The 23463-nt window shown below is 33.8% G+C and overlaps 1 protein-coding gene across 1 annotated transcript in view; it reads right to left on the minus strand.

Annotated features, from left to right (window-relative positions):
• LOC129752853 (cell adhesion molecule Dscam2) overlaps positions 1–21497 on the minus strand; it is a 507703-nt gene extending 486206 nt beyond the window's left edge. Inside the window, exon 1 of the mRNA XM_055748639.1 lies at positions 20024–21497. Coding sequence (XP_055604614.1) covers positions 20024–20114 — 91 coding nt within the window. The 5' untranslated portion in view covers positions 20115–21497. The remainder of the gene's footprint in view (positions 1–20023) is intronic.
• Between the last annotated feature and the right edge of the window lie 1966 nt (positions 21498–23463).

Genomic DNA, 23463 nt, shown 5'->3' on the forward strand with positions numbered 1-23463 from the left:
TCACGCAGTGGGGTTTACTGCATTTATTTTTTATCTAATATTCAACGATTTAATATTTTGATGTCATTCGTTTTAAATGCTACGGTCGGGATAATATTTGGAAAAAATGTTAACGACTTAGTTAGGTATTTGTTTAGCATTTTGTTAAACAGGAAAAAGAAATAAATCGTCCATATTATATTTTCAATGTTTTCTCAATACCAAGTAAAAAGTCGATTCAATATAATAAGTTAAGAACACTATATATTGAACACCATCTTTAAAAATCAACCAAAAAAATAGACAACAGCTTACACAATAACATTCTATCAGTGTAGCTGAAGCCTGTTCCAAAACTTATACGATTTTTTCCTCACATCCAACATGTTTTGTAACCATTATTTAAGCTCTTTTATAGAAAAAATGTTGTTGTCACAATAACAGGAAGTTTCTAACATTAAACAGGCTATGATAGGGATACCATAAATAGGGGAGAATGGAAATACTCCTTTTCTTATTTTTATCATTCCTTTTAGAAAAATTTAGCAACTCGCCGTTTTTTGCATTATCTGACAGCATGCATTCAAGGCTATATGCTCCAAAAGTTGGTACTATACATAACCAGTGCTAGAAGCATTTTCGTAAAAGTAAAAAAAGCAATATCTTTGAAGTTAAGGAAGACTTGATCCTATATTAAAGGAGACTTATCCTATATTAAAGGAGATTTCAGGGGCCCTAGTCCTTGGAAAAAAATCACACAAATTTAAAAAAAGAATGTTAATCGAATATTTTGGTCATGTTTTTTCTCATTTCACCATTCATAAATGCCAGAAAAAGAAAATTCCAAAACTATGTCTCATTTTAGAAAACTTAATCTGAAAAATGTTGAGAGTTTACCATTGTTTTGAAAATATGGTAGGTATGATGTTCATATTGCACTCTAACGGTTTATGTAGTGGAATATATATTTTTGTTTTAATTTTTTTAATGTAAGAAACATTTTAAAGTGATAAAAAAAAGATCTTCAAGTCACATTTTGTAAAATTTTTCAAACAAATTTGAATAACTCAAAAATTATTTCGTTAAAATTTTTTGAGCTTATAGCATAGTTGTGTTGCTCCATTTCGCACATTTTTCTAGAACGTGTGATCCTTGTAAGTCATTCCAGTTTCGGGATATAGCTAAGGAATCAAGTATCCCCGTGGATCAAGTATCCTCATTCTACCCTACTATTTTATGAGTACATGTACTCTTTTTCGATCTAAAAATAGGCGTTCTCCTTTTTTTGTGATTTTTTTTTTTCAAATGTTTTAGTTTTTAGATGAAAGACATTTGATCAGAAAAACCAACGTATTTCTTCCATTCTTTGCACTACGAAAGGAATACAGCTTACAACCAATTACTTCAAAAATTAAGTCGATATAAACAGTGAGCGAGATGAGCGCCTTTGAGTATGCAAGCAGTAATCAATATTCACTAAATTTAAGTACAGTAAACTGTTGGAACATTGATTACATTTTTAATTGATTTTCGAATATTTTGGGGTTGCTTTTTTGGAACACTAAAAAAAATCAAAATACTTACTGAGGTAAGGAGTATAAAGCATGATTATTGATAGTAGAATATTCAAACGACATTAGTGGCTACAATAAGATTACATGTTTATTTTTTTTTTTGTTTATTTATTTAAGACTAGCTGACCCGGTGTGCTTTGCTACACCTTTCAAAATCAAAAGGTATTTTCATAAATTATTCAAATTTTTATTGTTTTATTGGCATCATTTTAAATCAAATTATAACATAATTCATAAGCAACCGCTATAAAATGAGAGCTGCAGCTAGAGTTTCGAATTGCAACACAAAGATAACTTAAACTAATATCTTGAATCTTGCTCTATAAATTTGTGTTAGAGATCTGGTAATTTTAATCTGTCTGGAGGGTCTCAAATTAATCGTACGCAAACAGTCTAACTTATAAAATATGGTTGTTTTTGCTTGATATGTTCTGGATTTATGCTAAAAAACTGATAAGAGAGCCCCCTCTCCTGTCCTTCCCTTCACCCCCTGCTGAATTGAGGTCGTGATCTTTTCATTCCCAATTTTTTTTTGGTTCCCAATAATCCTCTTGTATCAAAAATATAATTCTATTGGTTGGTAAGTTTATAAGCTTTACAACAAAATGTATATAGAGCCCCCTCCTTTCTTCCAATCTCTATACTGTAAAGCGTAAGGGTCTATAACAATCGTAAAAACATTTCTCGTAACCAAGTACCTTTCCATGCCATATTTGTTTCCATGTGTTGGCTTCGTTAGCATAAATTGAGAACTTATGCTAACAAAATTGCATTGGGCTCACCTCCATCCTCCTATGTACCTACTCACTGAAAGGAGGATGGTGTGTCAGATAATCAATCAATCATACAAATATTATTTTCCATCTATAGGTTATGTCTATTTCTCGGATTTTGTAAAAAAATCTTCCCTTCCTATATTCCCAATTATATCATCCTACTGCACATAGAAAAAGTATTTTTCGTACTCAAATACTTTTTTAAGCCAAATTTGGTTTCATTTGCTGGATTGATTCTCGAGTTATGCAAAACATTGTATTAGGATATATTGACAGTTTAACACGAACACCACCTTGGCAGGAGGCCTCAGCCATAACCTCAAACCATGGGAGAACAGAATCGATTTTTGAGAAGGGCGCACGATAAACGCGTTTTTCCGGTACTCATATCGACAAATTCGCCCTTGGGAAAACGATACACAGACGTTCGTGTTTTGATTTTTTTGGGCGTTCAGGATTGCCAAGTGCATTGATATTGCCTTCCTTTCCCCCTTTATATCTTTTCCGCTGAAAAAGGGTGGGGCTTTAATTTATAATTGAAACATTTCTCGTATCCAAATACCCTCACATGCCAAATATGGTTCAATTTGCTCGATCAACTCTCCAGTTATACTGAAAACTGTAAGGGAGACCTCTCCTCCCCCTTTTCATCCATTTCTTTGAAGGAGTGAGGGATGCAGTAAAAAATTTACAAAACTCCCCTCCTCTTTCAACTGCAAAGAGGGAGGGGTCTCAAATAATCATTGAAATATTTTTCGTATCAAAATACCTTTCCATGCCAAATTTGGTTCCAATATCTTGATTAGTTTTCGAGTTATATGAAAAATTGTAAGGTAGCCCCCCTCCCCCCTTCCTATCACCCCACTGAGATGAGGGAGGGGTACCTTATATTCATTGAAATATTCCCCGTTCCCAAATTCCACCCCATGCCAAATTTGATACCATTTGCTTGATTGGTTCTCGAGTTATGCAAGAAATTGTTCTTTGTTTGGGAGGCCCCTCCCTCCCTTTCTGTTAGGGGGAGGGGTCCCAAACCATAATAGGAACCTTTCCCGGCTTCCAATACTCTCACCTGCCAAGTTTTACGTAAATCGGTTCAGTAGTTTCTGAGTCTATAGGGAACAGACAGAAAGACAGACAGATAGACAGACAGACAGACAGACAGACAGAAATTCATTTTTATATATATAGATGAACAATGTTGCTGCATACAGTTAAGGGCAAAAATCATAAACATTTCTCAATATTTTATGGCCTAAAAACAAATATAATTTTACATTCATGCAAATCCCTAGGTCCTCCCACAGTTTCTATGTTTTTTTCTTATTCTAACTTTGATACGGTTTTTAGCCATTTGTTCTATACAGGCTTTCTCGTAGAAAATGATCGTTTTCATTGAATATCCTAAAGTTATCATAGAATGACCATAAAAATAACTCTAAAACTATACCTTACAAAGTAAAAATAGTAAACTTTCATATAAAACAACCCTATTGCTTTTAAATGCTATCATTTTATCAGGAGAGGTGTTTGTTTGTGAGTCTTCGAAAAACAGATATTTTAAATCTTTAAAACTACATTTTAACTTATATTTAAAAAAAATCTCAAACTTCAAATCAAATTAAGCCTATTTGAAACTCAATTTATAGGCTTTCAAACGTAGAAAACAGTTTTCAAATATTTTAATTTCAGACTAAGTTAATGATAATTATTTGCAAAAAAATCATGTTGATCAAAGTTACCCCGGTGATCGAAGCTCCCCCAGTTTACGGTGCAGTACAAGAATATATTGAAAGAAAATTTAAAATTGTCATGTAAGTAACATAACCTCCAAATCATAAACAGTATTTGATTGAATTGAAATATCTCGTGTCCACAGATAAAACGAAATATGTATAGTTGAACCCCGTTTATCCGAGTTCCGGTTATCCGAACAATTATTTTTATCCAAAATCCATCCATTAAAATGTTTTTTTTTTTGCATCCGATTTATTATTAATCTATTTAATCGACGTTTTTGGCAAGTTTAAATTATGGATTGGCCAGAAACTTCGATAAAATAGATAAATAAAATCCATTTAAGAACTGAGCTATGCGCCTGGATGATATGCAATACCAAATCAAAAGGGTTTGTTAATGTATTCCGTTTAATCTGAGGATTCACTTATCCAAGGTGGTCCATCCTCCGACTATCTAGGGTTATATATGGATCTTGTTAAATCCTGATGGCTGGAATAACGCGGGACATCTATTTGGTTTATCTATCTATAGGTGAGGACAATCAAAAACTTTAGTATTAGTTCGTTGTATACATACAGTTGTTTATGAACGATTGTGACGTAGCGCGACGCCATCGCGGAGTCATGTATTAGACATCCAGATGTAGCAATAAAAACTTATTTGGAGGAATGTTTGGGACGCAAATAAAGTTGTTTATTTTGTTGTACTGCTGCGAGTCAGGAAGAGAAGGTAACGGAGTTTTTCTATCCGTAACTTCTTCAAAAATTAAGTAAAAAAATAAATATACAAACAAAAATGTAGCGGACTAGCTAGAGAATAGCGTTTAGTGCCGGCCTCTGTTTTTTCTGCTGTAGTTTTTACACACTTCAACCTGCCTTATAGGTGTATTGTTATATAATATTTGTTTGAATTATACCATAAGGAACCATTATACCATACCACAGGAATGCCGCCAACTGTGGAGGATAGTGCTCAAGTCTCCTAAGCAAGAGGTCATGAGATCGAATCTCGGTCACGGCATACATAGTACTCTGTCTGTGGGCTAGTGGTTTAAGCATTTGTAAGATGTTAGCCTTCATATCCTTAAAAGATGTACGCCTTAGAGTTAAGTAAAGTTAGATCTCTTCAAATAAATATGAATTTTCACTGAGATCCTATTTGTGAGTGTTCGTTTACAAAAAAAAACTACAGTCGAAAAAGTACTGAAAGTTAAGTTGCTAAGCCCCTGTTTATTTACAATTTAAAAAAAAATGCAAAAAAAAATTTCTCAGCGAAAAAGTTTTCCATTGTACAAACGTTGTTTATAATAAAAAAAACTAAGCTTCAGTAATTTTTTAATGAAAAATATGGGGTTTTAGGTGATTGATACTCCCTGAAAGATATGAAAAAACAGGAAAAGAGGATCAGTAATCCACAGTTTTGCCTGAATCATATTGATATGATTTGCAACCAAATATTTGAAAAATCAAAAAAATCAAAAGAAATGTATCGCAAAATGGTTGAAATCGGTCATTATTTGACGAAATAGCAAGGCATGCATTTCTAATTGAGTGGTCAAACATTTTGACACCTCAATGACAATGATGGATATCATCCTTAAAAATGTTATCCCATTTTTTAAGCTTGTAAACCTTTTTATCCAAACTATTATCAAAATTCGGTCTAAGAATTTAAATATTTGTCATTACTTAAACTTTAAGAAAAACCGTATTTAAAAGAAATCGGTCCAAAGGGATTAAAGTTATTGATGAAAATCTAGTTTTTCATGTTCCTTCCGAAAAAAAATGTCTCAGAACCCCATACAAACTTCAAGCTCGTCGAGCGACCCCTTCCCGTGGTCCGATCTGACCTAAATTTGGCATGGGACCTTGTACTAAGCCTAGGATCAATTTTAACCTGCAGTGCTTAACTGTTTCAAAAGTCGGGTCATTTGGGGCACTCTAATGCGCAGTCATTTCCTATTTAAGGAAAAGACGACAATATCCTTGAGGACCAGATATCGCTTGAATGACCAACGTCAAAGATTTGAGTGTAATCCTGGACCAACAGCTAAATTTTCAATCGCACATCAACTACGTCATCGATAAAGCTTTAAGAAGCTTAGGATTCGTCTTTCGTGTGACCTAGGACTTCAAAGACCTAAATACTCCAGCCTTATCACGAACGAAATGTTTCCACAGCATGAGGCGACCAACTGGCCGCGTGTCCCATATGACTGGAATACGAGCGATGAGGAGCAAATTTCTCTGGAGGAACTGCGGGACATTTTAAAGTCTCTCAAGCTGAAAAAAAATCCTGGTCCGGACGGCATTCCTAAAGTTGCATTGAAGGCCGTGATTATGGAGCATCATGTTTCGGTCGTCACTGCAACAATTCATGGATGACAGGGTGTTCCCTTTCCCAGACGTGTGGAAGAGAAGAAAATGGTGCTGCTGCCGAAATCGGGGAAGCCACCTGGTGAGGTGACCCACCAGCATATAGGCCGATAAGCCTCCCACATACAGTTGGCAAGATGTTAGAGAAGTCTGGCGAACTCGCCGGCCACTCGGAGCTAGAAATGAACCCTGGAAAATGTTGCGCAATCTAAAATTGGGGTTTCTTCGCTTTGTGAGCCGGCGCCGAGTCCTGTTGGAAAATCCAATCCCTGGAACCAAAATGTCGACGTGCCTAAGGTTCGACGACATTCTGTAGAACTAGTTCCCGATTTGTATTTTGGTTGATCTTCACTCCTTTAGTGACAAAAACCAGCGGAGTCCGGCCATCATGGGTGATTCGTCAGCAAGTCGGCATGGCTTCGTGATCTGTATGGCAACCAAACTCTGTCGTTCTGCTTATTCACGAACTGCTGTACGGTTAAGAGTTTCTCGTCGGTAAACACGAAATTTTTCAACCTTCCTTCCGCAGCCCTCTTCAGCAGTGCCTTCGCTCTTTTTACCCGTTCTTGTTTCTGCTTCACCGTAAGGTCTTGAACCTTTTGGATCTTGTAGGGCTTGGTCTGAAGTTTATCTTTCAGGATCTTACGGAGATTTCGATCCGATATGTTGAGATCCTCTGCCAATTTAGTGTCACTACGACGAGGATTTTTCTTAAGGCGCTTCTTGACGATCTTCGCCATGGCAGGTATCACCACAATAGGTCGGCGTCCTCCACCATATCGTTTTTTGGCACTTCCGGTCTCCAGGTATCTTTTAACTGTACGGTATACAAAACTTCTGCACACTCTTATATCGGACAGCTTACGAACTATGTCCTTCCGCCGTTTGCCAGCTAGGAACAAGGCAACCACAGCGCTACGTTTCTGTTCGAGATCCATTTTTCCGGATAACACCTGATTACAAAAGTAGCACTTGCATCCAATGATAGCTAAGACTTAATGTAAACAAAGCGATAAGGGGTCGTTAAATACTGTTTCGTGTGCAAAGAAATAATTACTCTTGAAGTAATGTAGCAGTTCAATTGCCGGACACTGTACTGTATAGAAATCTGTCTCCTATTCGATTCGTGTCCGCTCTGGAAAATTACCGGCAGTTCAGTTTAAGAGTAACAACCATTCTGGCATGATTTTTTGAAAAAAATATAAATAAAGGTTCCCAAGTTAGGTAGAACAGATATTTTATGAACCCTATCTGAAGACAGGGTTGGGGAAATGTGTACAATATTTACTTTTCGTATAAGTTGAAACATGTCAGATATTTTAACAAAAATTATATAAAAAATATAGCAAGAAAGCAGTCATGATATATTAGGAAATAATGATTGAAGTGTGCTACAACTATAACCGAAATGCCTTGAAGAATACGTTTTAGCCCCTTCGGTTATGCAATTTTTATAAAATTAAATCCTTAACGATAAAGTTTTTCATAGGAAAAAAAAAGTTAATTGATGATTAAACTTTTGGAATTCTATTCTATTCTATTCTATATTTTTTATTTATAGAGGGTTTTAACCAACTTGGTCATTCGTCCTCTGGGATCTTTTGTAATTTTTTTTTTCTTTAAAATTGGGTCATATATAAAATTTAATTTTTCCAAATTTGTTAGTGATCGCGGTTAAAAAATTGCATGTTAATCTTAATTATGACAGCAAAAGTTTGATTTTTTCCTCATATTCATCAAGCTCAACCCACCGGTTCTCCGCAAAGAAAGTGAGAATATCAAATCGAGGCGAAAATCACGCTCGCCCCCCACCCAGGAGAAGACGATAAATCCTTTCGCGCCTTTTGTTCGGTTCAAGTTTTCCCATTTCCTCGGAGTACATTTATTTCGCTTCCTTTCGGTGATGTGAATATACTCCCCCAGCTAAATGGAGGGGTGAGTAAGGGGTACAAGTTCATGTATTTGTGTGTGTATTTATGTATACGCCGAAAGACAGTAAACCGGCTGGAGGGACCGAGACGCCACGTTTAGCCATGTCAGACAGAGCACCAGAACCAGCAAACCGGATTGAGAATTGTTTTCTCAAAGTGCGTGGGCGTGTTGTGATGGGTCTCAAATAAGGAGGATCAAATTTTCGATGAATGTATGTAGGTTGGTATAGCTTCTAACTTTTTTTTCTGCTCCTGCCTCTCTCGCCATTCTTATGTGGTTTAGGCCGCGTCGTCGTTCCAAGACAATGCGGAAGGAACAACTTTGAACAAAATGCCGCAAGTACAGGCAAAGTGGCTTAACTTGACAGCATCCTTCCGACTCGACTCTTGGTTGAGATTGAACTTTTCGAGGAACAATGCGAGATGGTATTGTTGATCAAACTTTTTCGTGACAATCTGTTTCTGGCGGGAGTGGATTCTTGGTGTTATCGTCAAAAGTTTTGTTTTTATTTTCGTAATTGTTTTGGGAAACAGTGAAAGAGCCTTAATCAATGAATAAATTTTCTTTCGGTTGCGTCTAATTAGATTGTGAATACAATATAAAAGCATGCAATTTTCGAATAATTCGTTACATCGTATCTTAATAAACCCTAGCCTACATTGCACACTGGTATAGAACATCAATCTAGCGGAACTAAATTAATAGCGCCCATGGATGAAATGATAGACTTTTGATGTCTTCGACAATATTGCATAATTTTATAAGGCGCATACTTTGAAATAAAATATAGAGTCGAGGGGTCCACCAATAGCAAGATAAAAATGCTAACTTTATTGTTAAGTATTTTAGAGCTTTGGTTTCTTCTACAAAGTTGTTTATCTTAGCAAAATACATAACTTTGCTGAACAAGTCAAAGTTCTACAATTTCATTCTAAGGAGTTACAATGAAATTAAAAATAAAACCTTGAAAAAACAGTTTTTTTAAATCTGGATCGTTGTAGGTAAGGCAAAACAATTTTCAGTCTTCGAAACAAAGTTGAAAAAGGTTAAGATCTACAATCTTTTAGTACATTACTGTACTGTACATTACTGTAGAAAGCATTTAGTGAAATATATTAACGATTTTCAAAGAGAAGTTTATTAAATTGCGCAAATTTTCGCACCATCAGCCAATGTGGATTTTATTTTTGGCATTAAGGGGAATCATTACCAGACCTAGCGTGAAACTCGGTGGAACTCGGAGCAGTTTTAAGATTCAAAATCTAGTATTTTGTTCACAAATATCACTTTTTTGACACTTGTTTTAACAACATTTGCTTCGGTCAGGAGTAAATGGTGTATATCAACGTGTTGACAGCTCTGGTTTCAAAATGGTCATAGATCCTTTACTCAAATTGAGTTTGTAATCCAAGGAAAACATATTATCTCAAAAGTGTTTTTTTCGTTAAATAGAGGAAAAACTTTCCTGCCACCAGCTTCTGAAAGCTGAAAGCTACTTTAGTTTTGGAGCTACATAAATCATTTTCACGTGTTACAGATATCATTTATATAATGATGTACTAGAACAGATTCTAATGATAAATTCGAAACGGAAAACCGGTTAAATCATCTAATTATTTTTTATTCTCAAACTCTGCAAGTTCATTGCATCAAATAAACTAAGAAACTAATAAAGTGTCTAAAAAAAATGATATTTGTGAAAAAAAAAAACTAGATTTTGAATCTTAAAATTGCTTCGAGTTCCACCGAGTTCCAAGCTAGTTTTATATGATAATGATTCCTCTTAACACCAAAAATAAAATCCACATTGGCTGATGGTGCGAAAATTTGCGCAATTTGATAAACTTCTCTTTGAAAATCGTTAATATATTTCACTAAATGCTTTCTACAGCGCTTCAGCAATTTCAAAACACATCGTAATGTACCAAAAGATTATAGATCTTAACTTTTTTCAACTTTGTTTCGAAGACTGAAAATGGTTTTGTCTTACCTACAACGATCCAGATTTAAAAAACTGTTCAAGGTTTTATTTTTAATTTCATTGTAACTCCTTAGAATGAAATTGTAGAACTTTGACTTGTTCAGCAAAGTTATGTATTTTGTTAAGATAAACAACTTTGTAGAAGAAACCAAAGCTCTAAAATGCTTAACGAAAAAGTTAGCATTTTTATCTTGCTATTAGTGGACCCCCTGACTCTATATTTTATTTCAAAGTATGCGCCTTATAAAACTATGCAATATTGTCGAAGACATCAAAAGTCTATCTTTTCATCCCTGGGCGCTATTAATTTAGTTCCGCTAGATTGATGTTCTATACCAGTGTGCATTGCATAGTAGAACTTTGCTACATAAAAAAATAAAAAATAAATAAATTTAGAAATTTTATAAAATTATTTTATCGAAATAAAATGAAGGATATAAGATGTTATATTCTTTGAGAAATAATATTTAACAATTGAAAGATTATAGAAGGAAAGAAGATTAGAATAAGATGAAAGATGCTAAAAATGAGCAGAAGGATAATTTTCATTTGAAACCTACCTTGCAGTGGTAGATACAGATAGAGTTGTAGCTACCGCAATAGTAGGCCACGTGTGGTTCGTGGTTAATTTTTATCCGTCTATAGGGGAGAATGAGGATACTTGATCCCCTTTTCTTATTTTCATCATATATTTTTGGGAAAATTTAGCAACTCTCCGTCTTTTGCATTTTATTATAACGTGTAATTTCAAGTTTATTTGCTACAAAAGATGATGGAACGATACATGAACTCGTAGATGAACTAGAAGCTTTTCCTTGAGACTACAAAAATTGTGATATTTTTTAAGTTACAGGAGACTTCATCCTTAATTCAGGGTGCCCTGACCCTACGTAAAAATCTGGTAAAATCCGAAGATAGAATGTCCGGTGACTATTTCACAGCGTGTTTCTAGATTTCGACTCGATCATTGCAGATCGATGGCCTCTTTTACTAAATTTGATTTCTGAAATCTATTGAAATCTATTCTGAAATCTAATCCATTGCATAATAACGTCAAAATCGCAAAAGTTAATATGGAAGACCCCTTTGGCCGACCCAAAATTTGATAATTGGAATAATTTTTCATCTTTAATTATTCCTATGTACAAATTTTCAGCTCAATCCGCTGTATCATAACGTCAATATCACAAAAAAAAATTGAAAAAGTAATACGGATGAACCCTTTTACCGGTTACTTACACTGAATTTGATACCTGAAATCGTTTGCACGTCATTGAAAATTCTCGTGTTTCAATTTTCATCTGAATCCGGTGTACAATAACGTCAATATCGCAAAAATAGCGAACAGTGAATACTAACGACCCCTTTGGCTGACCCTTACACAAAATTTGATACCGGCAATCGATTGCCGGTCCCTGAAAACATCCGAGTGCAAATTTTCTTGTGACTGATAATACATTCCAGGCTGATAATGATCATTTTTTGAAAAGAAAGTTACATGCAAAATTTAAGCAAGATTTGCTGTACTGATTTGCATTGAGTGTGAGGTGCGAATGGGATTTTTAGACATTTGACTCAAGAAAGGTATAAAAACAGAATTCTCATCATAAATTGTTTTTAACAAATCTTTTTTTTTTTAAACGAACACAAACATATACAGGATCTCAATGAAACATGATGTTTCCTCGGAGAGATTCCTTTTTTCTTTTTTTTTAGCTCTAAGCGTACATCTTTCGAGGATATGATGGCTAGCATCTTACAAATGCTAAAACCACCAACCCACCGAAAGTGTACTATGTATGCCGTGACCGGGATTCGATCTCATACCCCCTGGCTTAGAAGACTTGAAGGCTGTCCACTACGCCACGGGCGGCGGCTGATGCCCGGCATCCATTTCGAAAAACCATCTTTTACTTTTGAATATTGATTTTTTTCTAATTTTTTAAAAGCTTAAATTCAGACAAACGTTTCTACTCCAGAGCGCAACACGATAAGCGTTATCACAAAAAAGTTATAGCAGTTTCTTGTATTAACTGATTTTCGTAATCCTTTGAAAATAAAATACTCTCCAGTGTTTCCACAATCAGAATATCTTAAGATAATGGATTCAAATGGATTCAAATTATTCTAGAAAATTCTAAAAATTTCAGATAATTTCACCCACTCAGACTGCTGACACTATTTGCCTGCTGATTTATGAATTTCAGGATTAGAAGATATTTTTATGCAATTTTCTTCGTTTTGATTGCTCTATAACTAGTTTGAAATAATTTTGAAAATTTTTCTAAGTTTTCAATATGATTGTTGATTATAATTTAAAAATATTGAAAGTTAGAACTAAGGGAATTAGCACCTCTGAAAATAAAAAGACACTTGAAATATATGTATATTTGATAAAGATTTCAAATAGAAAATTTTGAAAAAAAAATTGTATGGGGGGTCACCGACCAAATATTTTAATTTTTGGTGGAAATGACCCGGGAAAAGCTCTACTTTCTGCCCATGCAAAAATTATTTAGCGTTACTGTATTTTTTTTCTTTAAGTCCTTCTACGAAACACACCGTGATTTATTTCCATATTTGTTCTCATTTCACAGTTTTTGAGTATCAGACAAAGAGAATTCGGTATCGAATTTTGAATACGGAGAATGCGCCAACATCACTGTTTCGAGAAAAAACGCCTTCAAAGTTTGACAGCTCCTTTTTAACATTAAATAACTGATTAATCATTAGTTATTGAACAGATATAAGTAATTTCATGATAACCAATGATCACGATCCATTCACAATAAAAAAAAACCATCTTTTTGGGCTCTAGCAATCAATTATACTCATAACATACATTTTGGAAAACTTGTTACTAAAAAAATTGAGAATTTACTATTGCTTTGAAAATATTGGCATAAATATTTTTATTATATTTTTTCATTTGAGAAACATTTTTAAATGATAAAAAAAGATCTTCAAATAATTTTTTGATAAATTGTTGTTTAGTTCTGTTTGTCACATTTTCCTAGAACATTTGATATTTCTAAGACATTCCTGTTTCGAAATATAGCGAAGGGATTAAGTATCTCCAGGGATCAAGTATCCGCATTCTCCCCTAAACTTTCAATTCTTAAATATTCTTTCTCAAATATGTAATATAAGTTTCACCAATATGGCCGATAAAATAATTTCATAAAATAGATTTACGGTGATTACTTCATTTTATAATTTTAGAATGAAAATTTTATTTTGCTTTATATTGTATAGGGAGAAAAGTACGATGTAGAAGCTTTCAATAAGAATTCAAAGCACCCGTTCTCCGTTCTTGTATTTTTTTGAAATTCCAATCAACTAATAATTTTATTGATAATATTTTGTTAAACACAATTTATAGAAAGGGGTCATATCTTGGATTGACGGAGTTAATCTTTTCAACACTTTTCAACTTCAGTGGCTTCTAAAATCTTAATGTTTTCAGATAATCATACGGCTTTTACATCGAAAGTTCTAACGTTGATGGGATGTGAAATTGACGTAGTCAGAAAAATTATTGGTTTCACCAATTATTTTTAAGTTAATTAAAACATGCGATTTTAACCCAACTAAGAAAAAGGGGTAAGTTGCAACAAAATTTGTTTTTAAAGAAAAATCAAATGAAAACATTTGAAAATTCTCAGGGTTCTTTTTTTTTGGTATGTTACAACGCAAAAATCATCAATTGCAGTAATTGTTGGTTTTGTGCGAATAATATTTAACATTTTTTTTGTCAAAAATATGTTTAAAGAAAAATCATAAGGATGCTGCATACATTTAGGGGTAAAAAATACAACCAAAAATGCTACTAGCTGAAATCATAGCAATTTATGTTTGTATGGATGAAGTTTTGAATTTAACAAACGCGTGAGGCAAAACAATCATATTCTAGCAAATGGAACGAGATTGAAAAGGTGAATCGTTGATTTGCATTTTGATGCATGGTAACTGAATAGTAAAAAAAATATTTCAAAATTTGGTGATGGTTCTTAAAATATTTTTGCACCAACGGTACGAACCCCATTTTGAATTATTAGTTGTTTTCAATATATAATTTTCATCTAGCTTGAGCTTTGTTCAATGTGTTTGATAATATAAAATTGTATCTAAAACGTAAACGAAAATGTTGTATTTTTATTCAACAAATCCAGTATAAACATTTACAAAACATTTCAAAACCTTTATTCCTACGATTTTTTTTTGTTAACAAGAATTTTATAAAATTTTGGGAAAAAAATAAGAAAATCATTTCAGTTCTCTATAAGACCATTTTAAATTGTAGAACAGTTCCCACATTCAAGAGGTGTACAGAACTATGGGTGAGAGAAAAGAGCGAAATCGTAAGACGAAATTTGAGATTGACGAAATTTGTGTACATAAAGTCTAGCGCAAGAATAAAGTTGCAATAATATTTATTCCATTAATTCAATCCTTTGAGTATAATATAAACTTCTTAATAGCATGTTTTCAGAGGAATAGCATATTTAAATTTTTTTTTTAATTTTTAGAACATGTATGTTATGGCTTAACTTGATCCCTCGAGTCTAATTAGATATATATTTTTCTTCTGGATGGTTGTTGATCATTACTAAGCACGAAGTTATTGATATAAACCCAATGACGTATATTGATCCAACAATTTCCTGATAAAAAGGACTCAAAAAATTGCTTTTATCAAAAAGTGCGCAAATTGTGCCTTTAAGTATGCAATAAATATAGGGTAGTAGACCAACTTTCAGATTTTTATGTCTGACACTTATAAACTGTGAAATGAAAAATAATGTGACCAAAAAAGTCGATGAAACTAATCTTAAGATATAGATTTGGCATGATTTTTGTCAAACTTGAAATTACACGCTGTCAAAAAAAGCAAAATAAGACATGTGCAAAATTTTTCCAAAACAATATGATGAAAATAAGAAAAGGAATCAAGTACAGTAAAACGGGGTAACATTGATCACCGAGGTAGCTTTGATCAACATGAAATGTTTCCAAATGATCATCAATAACTAAGTCCAAAGTTAAAATATCTCAAAACTTTTTTCTACGTTTAAAAACCTACATTTGTTGTTTCAAATTGCTGTGTTTTTGAACATTTCAAATGTAAAGTAAAAATGTTATTTCAAAATCTTGAAATATCAATTTTTTTAAGGCTCGGAAACAAACACCCTTCCTGTTTAAATCAAAGCGTTCTGAAGCAGCAGATTAATTTATGTGACAGTTCAACTTTTTTCCTAAGTAAATTTATAGTTTTGGTGTAATTTTTGTAGTATTTTGAGGTAAATATTTTATATGTGAAAAAAAAAAACGTTTTCCATGGGTAAGCCAGGCTAGAAACACAATCAAATGGTAAAGTTTGAAGGGAAAAATTAAAGGAGAATAACGTGAGGGCCTACAGAATTGAATGAAAGCTAAATTTCCTTGTTTTTTGTAGTTAAAATGTTATTAGTCATGCTAAAAAATTAAGCCCCTTAATTTATGCAGCATCATGGTCCATCTTTCGATTTTAATTGTAGTTCGGCCTAAACACACGAATTACCATAGTTTATCATTTACTATCATTTGTAAATATTATGAAGGTGTTTTGTTTCCTTTATGATCAAGAAAGCTCGTTAAAACCATTAAAATAGAGACTGATCAATGTTAGCCCAAAGCATCAGATTTTTAAATCAAATTTAAAGTAGTCTAATAAATTTCTGCAACCATGTTTTATGTTCTTAAGAGTCCAGTATTGGTTTTAAAAATATGAAAAATGCCACAATCTCTTTAAAAGAAAAAATAATCGAGAAATATTGAAAAGAGTGATCAATTACGGTATCCCCATTCTCCTCTATACAGTAACTTCTATTCATCCAATAATTGCCTGATAAAAATGGCCCAAAAAGTGCTTTTATCTAAAAATTTTAAACTTGCTAACTTTTGGGATTCTTTTTGTCTGACACTTAAGGATTTTTTTTTATTATATGACGGGTTTGCGCCGGGGGTCTTCAGATTTTCCCCATAATTGAAAATTTGGTTCATTTTTACGACTTAGAAACATATTTTTTAGATTTCTAATATTTTTATTTTTCGAGTTAGCTTCGGTTACATTTTTTTGTAAATAAAAAAATAACCATATTTCAAAGCTACATAACTTTGTTATTTATCAACAGAAATTATATAATAGCACATCAAAATGCATTGCAATTTTATATTTTATGAAGTCAATTTCGCTTGAAACACTCTACAAAGCACAAATAAAACTTAGTTCTTTTAGAAATGGGACACTTTCCTTAGCTAATAGCTCGTTTACTAGTAATCGGACATTCAAAATTTTGGCAGCAATTTGTTGCCTGTGAAAAGTACTATCCGACCTATTTCTTTCAAAATTTTGGAAATTACGCATTTTTGAGATATTTACAATGCAAGAGATAAGGGAAAAAATAATTTTGCACAGTTTCATTCAAAATCCATCATAATCAAATTGATAGCTGACAAAACCCTTGATTATTCGAAGAATTACTGTATGTGAGTGGTGGAAAAGTATGCAAATACTGTCAAAAATGTCCACAAAGTTCAAATCAAGCATATGATCGGCAACTTCGGCTAAGGGTCATTAGAGAATCAAGTCTCATACCAGCATTTTTAATTTTCAAAAAGCAAAAAACTAAGAGTAGATCGCTTAAATTTCCAAAAAAATTTTTTCTACGATAAGCTGAAAGTATTGCCTGACAATATGAGTCATTCAAACTACACCTCAAACACTAAATTTTTGATAGTTCCAGAGCTCGTAAGCTGTATATCCGGTTCCGAGGCTATGAGACAGATGATTTCTGATGAACGACAAAACTTATGAAATACTCTATTTTAAACAAATTCCAGCGGTTGAGCCTTATACCATGTCTGCTCGTGGCAAGGTCCCGAGTATATTAAAGTATGTATTTGCTCGTTATTTTTTATGAAATATTATGATTTGCTAGAATTCTGCTCCTGTGGAAAGAAATAACAATATTCAAAACTATTTTTTTTTAATGTCTTTATTATAGAGATTTTCAGCTTTCAGCTGGTTCATCTCTTTATTCAAAACTAAAACTATGGTTTTCGCTGTTTTTAAAAGCCTAAAAAGAGTAATCTTTTAAGTACCCTTCGCAAACTACGATCTATACTAACCGATTATACTTTATGTTTAATCTCATGATGGTTTTACTTCGTTATTGCCAGATTTTGCCAGCAGAAATTCAATAAAAACGCTCAAAAAGTGTCTCAAAAATAATCAAACTTGTTAATTTCGAAACATCTGTATCCACTAAATTGCCCTCAGTTTCTTTTAAAAGAGAAGTATTGGTCCAAAAATTAGCGGAAATTGAAGGAAGAGGTGGTAGCCACCTAAAATACAGATTAGACGAAGTATTAGTTTGAAAAACTGATCAATATCATGACTGAAAAAAGTGTGCACTAGCCGATGGGAGGTACCAAGAATAAAGTAGAATTTATTCTTACAAAAAAACGATAAATATTTTTTTCAAATTTTTTTTATGAATTATCATAAAATTACCTTCATTTCCTTCATAGAAAGTTTTTAGATCAAACGAAAGGTTTTTGAGATACACGCATGCATAACTGTCCCATTTCTAAAAGAACTTAGCTTTAATAGTGTTTTTATCTGCTTTGATAAGTTCTTTTATTTCCATGTTGTAAGAAGTGTGCGCTACCTCCATATGTGAGTGCAGTTGTTCGACCATTGTTTGTTTTCGATGCAAAAAAAGAGATTTATTGTCATAATTTCTGTTGAAAAATATCAAAGTTATGTAGCTTTGAAATATGGTTATTTTTTATTTACAAAAAAAATCTAACCGAAGCTTACTCGAAAAATAAAAATGTTAGAAATCTGAAAAAATACATGTGTTTCTAAGTCGTAAAAATGAACCAAATTTTCTATTTAGAAGAAGATCGGAAGAGCCACGGCGCAAATTGTCAGATAATAAAAAAAAATCTCCACTTATGAACCCTGAAATGAGAACTTATAGAGCCAAAATAAATCAAAAGATCTTTAGATTTTGGTTGATTTTTGCAAAGTTTAAGGGCACCCTGAACAAAGGATCAAGTCTCCTTTTACTTTAAAAATATCAAAATTATTTTTTTTTTGTCTCATGAAAATGTTTCTAGCTCATCTACGGGTTCATGTATCGTTCTAACTTTTGAATCTTATTTTCAAAAAGATTTGATGAAAATCAGAAAATAAGATCAGATCTAGATCTAGAAGATGATTAGAATCTCGTCAATCACTGACCAAAGTTTTACACGTTTGGTATTTTTGAGTTATAAACAGTGTCTTGATTGATTTTCTAGTTGGAAATAGTGAGGATACTTGATCCCCTTTTCTTATTTTCACCATATCTTTTTGGAAAATTTCAGCTACTCGCACCCTTTTACATTTTCTGACAGCGTGTAACTTCAAGTTCCAATGCTTCAAAAATTAGAACGATACTTGAACTTGTAGATGAACTAGAAGCATTTTCGTGGGAGTAAAAAATTGCAATATTTTTGAAGCTATGGGAGAGTTTATCCTCTATTGAAGGAGACTTGATCCATTATTCAGGAAACCCTAATCTTTGTTAAAAAAAATCAAACAAAACCCCAAAATAGAATGTTAATTTACTATTGTGTCATGTTTGTTTTTATTTCATAATTTATAACTGTGAGAAGAAGAAAATTCTATAACTTCTCTCTCAACTCTAATGACATTGCGTACTTTAGGGCGCTATTTTTTATGATTATGAAAAAAAATAATGTTAGCCCTTTTTGTCAGACAATTGTTGGATAAATATTAGTTATTGGAAAAATATAAGCAATATCGTGATCAGCAATGATCATGATCCATTTAGAAGAAGAATATACCAGTTTTGAATCTTGGGATCAATTGTACCCATAATCAACATTTTAAAACACTTTTTCTGAAAAAGTTTAGAGTTTTCCATTGCTTTGAAAATATGGTTATATGAAGTACATATTATACTCGAACAATTGATGTATTGGAATAAATATTTTTGTTAAATTTTTTTCAAGTAAGGAAATTTTTGAAATGATGAAAAAAGATCTTTAAGTCACATTTCGTGAAATGTTAGAACAAAGTATAATTACTCAAACAATTATTTTGATTTAATTTTTAGAGCTCTAAGCATTGTTGTTTTGCTCACATTTTTCTAGAACATTTCATATTTGTAAGTAATTCCTGTTTCGAGCTATAGCTAAGGAATCAAGAATCTCCAGGGATCAAGTATCCTCATTCTTCCCTACTGTTTTGTGGTTAAATTTGCAACCTAAAAGTAATTTTACTAAACGTAGCACTCTCGTGAAAAGCCAAACAGGCGATATCTCGTATTCGGATCGCAATGAGCGTAATGAGTAAGAAGTTTGTTATGTAGTTAATTTATTAAAAAATAATTAAACTGTAGAACTTAATAACGTTCACAGATAGGTCGTTTTCAAAACTGCATCGAAAAACTAATTTCTTTTTTTAAAGAAAAATTATATGCCAGTACCATTTAGTCCATGATTAATCAAATCGCTATAGCAATGCTGAAAAAGATTTGCATTTAAGAAAGTGACTTATCCAATACATGTTTCATCCTAGTTGTCATCTATTTTAAGAATCCTTTTACTTACCATAGTTTATCCAGAATAGAGTAAGCCACATCACAACCATCATGCCGTTACACTTTGCGAGCTGCATCTTTGATTTTGTATCGAAAAGCATTCAGTTAGCTTTCCAGATCAAAAATATCTTTTGCAATACTCCGAATTTTCGTCCAGCACAAGTCAAAAATCAATTTTGCCTCACTCCGATACCGAAAAATTATTAATTTTTCACAACGCACCACGACTGCACTGCACCAACACGCACAAATCACGGCGTTATCTTCTGTTTGTTTTTTTTTATTCTTGAATTCTGTGCTTATTGCGTTCGTCCAGATCGGAATCGAATCAATAATTTATGTGTTGTTGTACGATGATATAAATTTTCTCAGGCGCCCCTTTCTCCGCGCTTCCGCTGACCAATTTGTCACCCGGATGCTGCTGAACCTAACGTGATGCGTGTGCGAACATGCATATTGACCGAATGCACACCACTGCTAATTCCTCTCTTGCTCAGGTTTTCTCACTCACTCGCATCCGGTATTGATCTGGATTGAATTTTCATCGGGCCAGGTTTTCAACTTTTTCAACAATCGATGACCCTAGCGAAACACCTTTTTCCGATGCTGTAATCCTTTGCAGGAGTTTTCTGCACGCCAGTTTTCACTTTTCTTTAACCTTTTCCCAGAGACAAAGTGTAGTAAGTTTTAGGTCAAACACATTCAGGAACATCAGTATTTTTTTTTCTGTTTCCTCCGAGACCCCGGAAGTTTTCAAGACAACTATGCGATTGCCCTCCGGCAAATCCTTTCTTTTGGCACGAAAATCTTATCGGTTGCCGCCGTGCGAATGCACTTTCATTCACAAGCACGTCTCAGACACAGATTCCGAGAAAATTTTGGTATGGCACCCACCCACAGCAACAAACTTCGGCGGTTCGAAAATTTATACACGGAAACTGGCACAAAAACACACCTTCCTCCTATTCCGACTCTTGGCTGGAAGTTCCCAGACGGCCACCAAAATTTTGGCGCTATTCCTTGTGTTTTTCACTTTTCCTTTTCACCGGTGCTTTGCTCCTCAGACAATTTTCTTCTTATTGGTACACATCTTGGCCCACCATCTCATTCGCAGCATCCGAGCCGTGCGAAAATTCCACCACTTCTAACCGTTACACCATTGAAGCTCTCTTCTCAAAGATCTGTAGCCAGGGCTGCACTCAGAATCCGGTTATAATGGCCAAAAAGCAGGACTCCACCATCGGCATTCCTCGCTCTCGTTCGCACTCACAGGTTGAGCCGTCTGACTCCCTCATAATCTTCTTTCCATCACACACACCGAATCTTGTTCCTCCTATCAGCCACCCGAACGGATGCTGCAGCCTTATCATCCACCACAATCCTAGGATCAACCGGCGGAAGGTGGAAGCAAGCGGAAACCGACTTCACAAAAAAGGACTCAACCCGAGGACAACATTTCGAAAACAACCGAACTCCGCAACGAACACTTCTCGACTGAGCGAAGTCGATGATGGCCGGCCAGCAAAATGTCCTCGGCAAGTTCTGCTTTCGGCCGGAGGGTGGTGGGTGAGCTTTTTTTTGAACCATTTCATGGTATCCTCCTTTGCTGAGCGGGAGAATTTAGCAAACACACGACGAACGAGTAGAGTACAGGACTCGAACTTACTCGCCCTGCTTTTGAAGGGGGGTTGGTGTGCAATTTTATGCAATAGATGCACCACAAAATACCATGTGCTCGTCAAACTTTTTGCCGGGCTCGCTACATGCAGTGATCTCACACGGTGGGGCAGAAAGCTTTCGATCCAATCGTGTCTTTGAAGTTTTTGTCAAATTAGACTTTTTTGTTGTCCTTGAATCAATACTAAAAGTTTATTTATGATGCCAAGAAAAGTGTTTCTCCGAAAGATTTTCTTCGCTTTCTCTTTTTTTTGCCTTAATATTATCATCGGAATTCGAATTTTGATTTTTTCTGTTATTGTACGAACCTTCGATGGACTAAAAAGCTAGTGTGGAACTCAATAGGGGAGAATAAGAAAATTGCGCCATAGAGTATGCAATTCATATAATGTAGTAGATTAGCTCTTAGAATTTTGTTTGTCTGACACTTATAAACTGTGGAATGAAAACTTATATGGCCAAAAAAGTCGATTGAATTTTTATCTTAAGATTTGACATGATTTTTGCCAAAGCTTGAGGCACCCTGATTAAAGGATCAAGTCTCTTTTAACACTGAACATGCCGACACTTTGAATATACATAGGGGAGAATGAGAATACTTGATCCCAGGGGATACTTGATTCCTTAGCTATATCTCGAAACAGGAATGTCTTACAAAGATCATATGTTCAAGAAAAATGTGCCAAATGGAGCAAAACAACAATGCTTAGAGCTAAAACATTTTAACAAAATAATTGTTTGAGTAATTGAACTTTGTTTGAAAAATTTCTCAAAATGTGACTTGAAGATTTTTTTTTCATCACTTCAAAATGTTCTTTACATGCAAAAATAATAACAGAAATATTTATTCCAATATATCAATCGTTCGAGCGTAATATGAACTTCATAATACCATATTTTCAAAGCAATGGAATACTCTCATCTTTTTTCAGAAAAGTTTTCTTAAATGTTGATTATGGGTACAATCTAAAGAAAAGGGTTAAACTAATTAATTTTCTCTTAATTATAGAAAAATAGCGCCTTAAAGTATGCAATAAAATTAGATAAGAGCAGCGGTCGGGGAACTGGGGTAAATTACCCCAAATGGGATAAAAGTGATATTCTGGGGGGTAACAGTGAATATTATGTGAGCCAAAAGTGTATATTTTCATTTTGCAAATTTTATGATTTTTTTGGTTTTATTTCGAAAGTAAAGAATTCAGCGCCATATGCAGAAGTGAATATTTCTCCCTCGCTCGCTCAGTGTTTACGGATACGTTTTTTTGCTCTTCGTCATGGGGTAATATCAACTTAAATAAAAATGTTTTGGGGTAATGATTCAAAAAGTTCCCCGAACCCTGGAGTAGAGAGAAACGTTATCTACTTCTCACAGTTATAAATTGTGAAATGAGAACCAACATGACAAAAATATTGAATCAACATTCTATTGGGGGGCATCCATAAATTACGTAACGCTCCTAGGAGGGGGAGGGAGTAAGCTCGAGCGTTATGAATTGTGACATAGGGGAGGGGGGAGATATACTTATCGTTACGTAACGATTTTTTCCTTAAAAATTTTAGTTTAATTGCAGCGTTTTAGATGTCATGCAATTTTTTGCAGAATTATAAGCAAACCAAAATCAGCTTAAAATTTGTAAGCTTCAACAAGATTGAAATTGGTTTGTAACCTTTCCTCTTTAAAGATTCCGAGATAGACTCCATAAAATGTTTATTGGATAATAAACGTGAAATAATACCTGTTTTGCAGGACAGTCGTTCGGCATTCTCGGAACA

This window comes from Uranotaenia lowii, chromosome 3 (assembly GCF_029784155.1).
Source record: "Uranotaenia lowii strain MFRU-FL chromosome 3, ASM2978415v1, whole genome shotgun sequence".
Taxonomy (NCBI): domain Eukaryota; kingdom Metazoa; phylum Arthropoda; class Insecta; order Diptera; family Culicidae; genus Uranotaenia; species Uranotaenia lowii.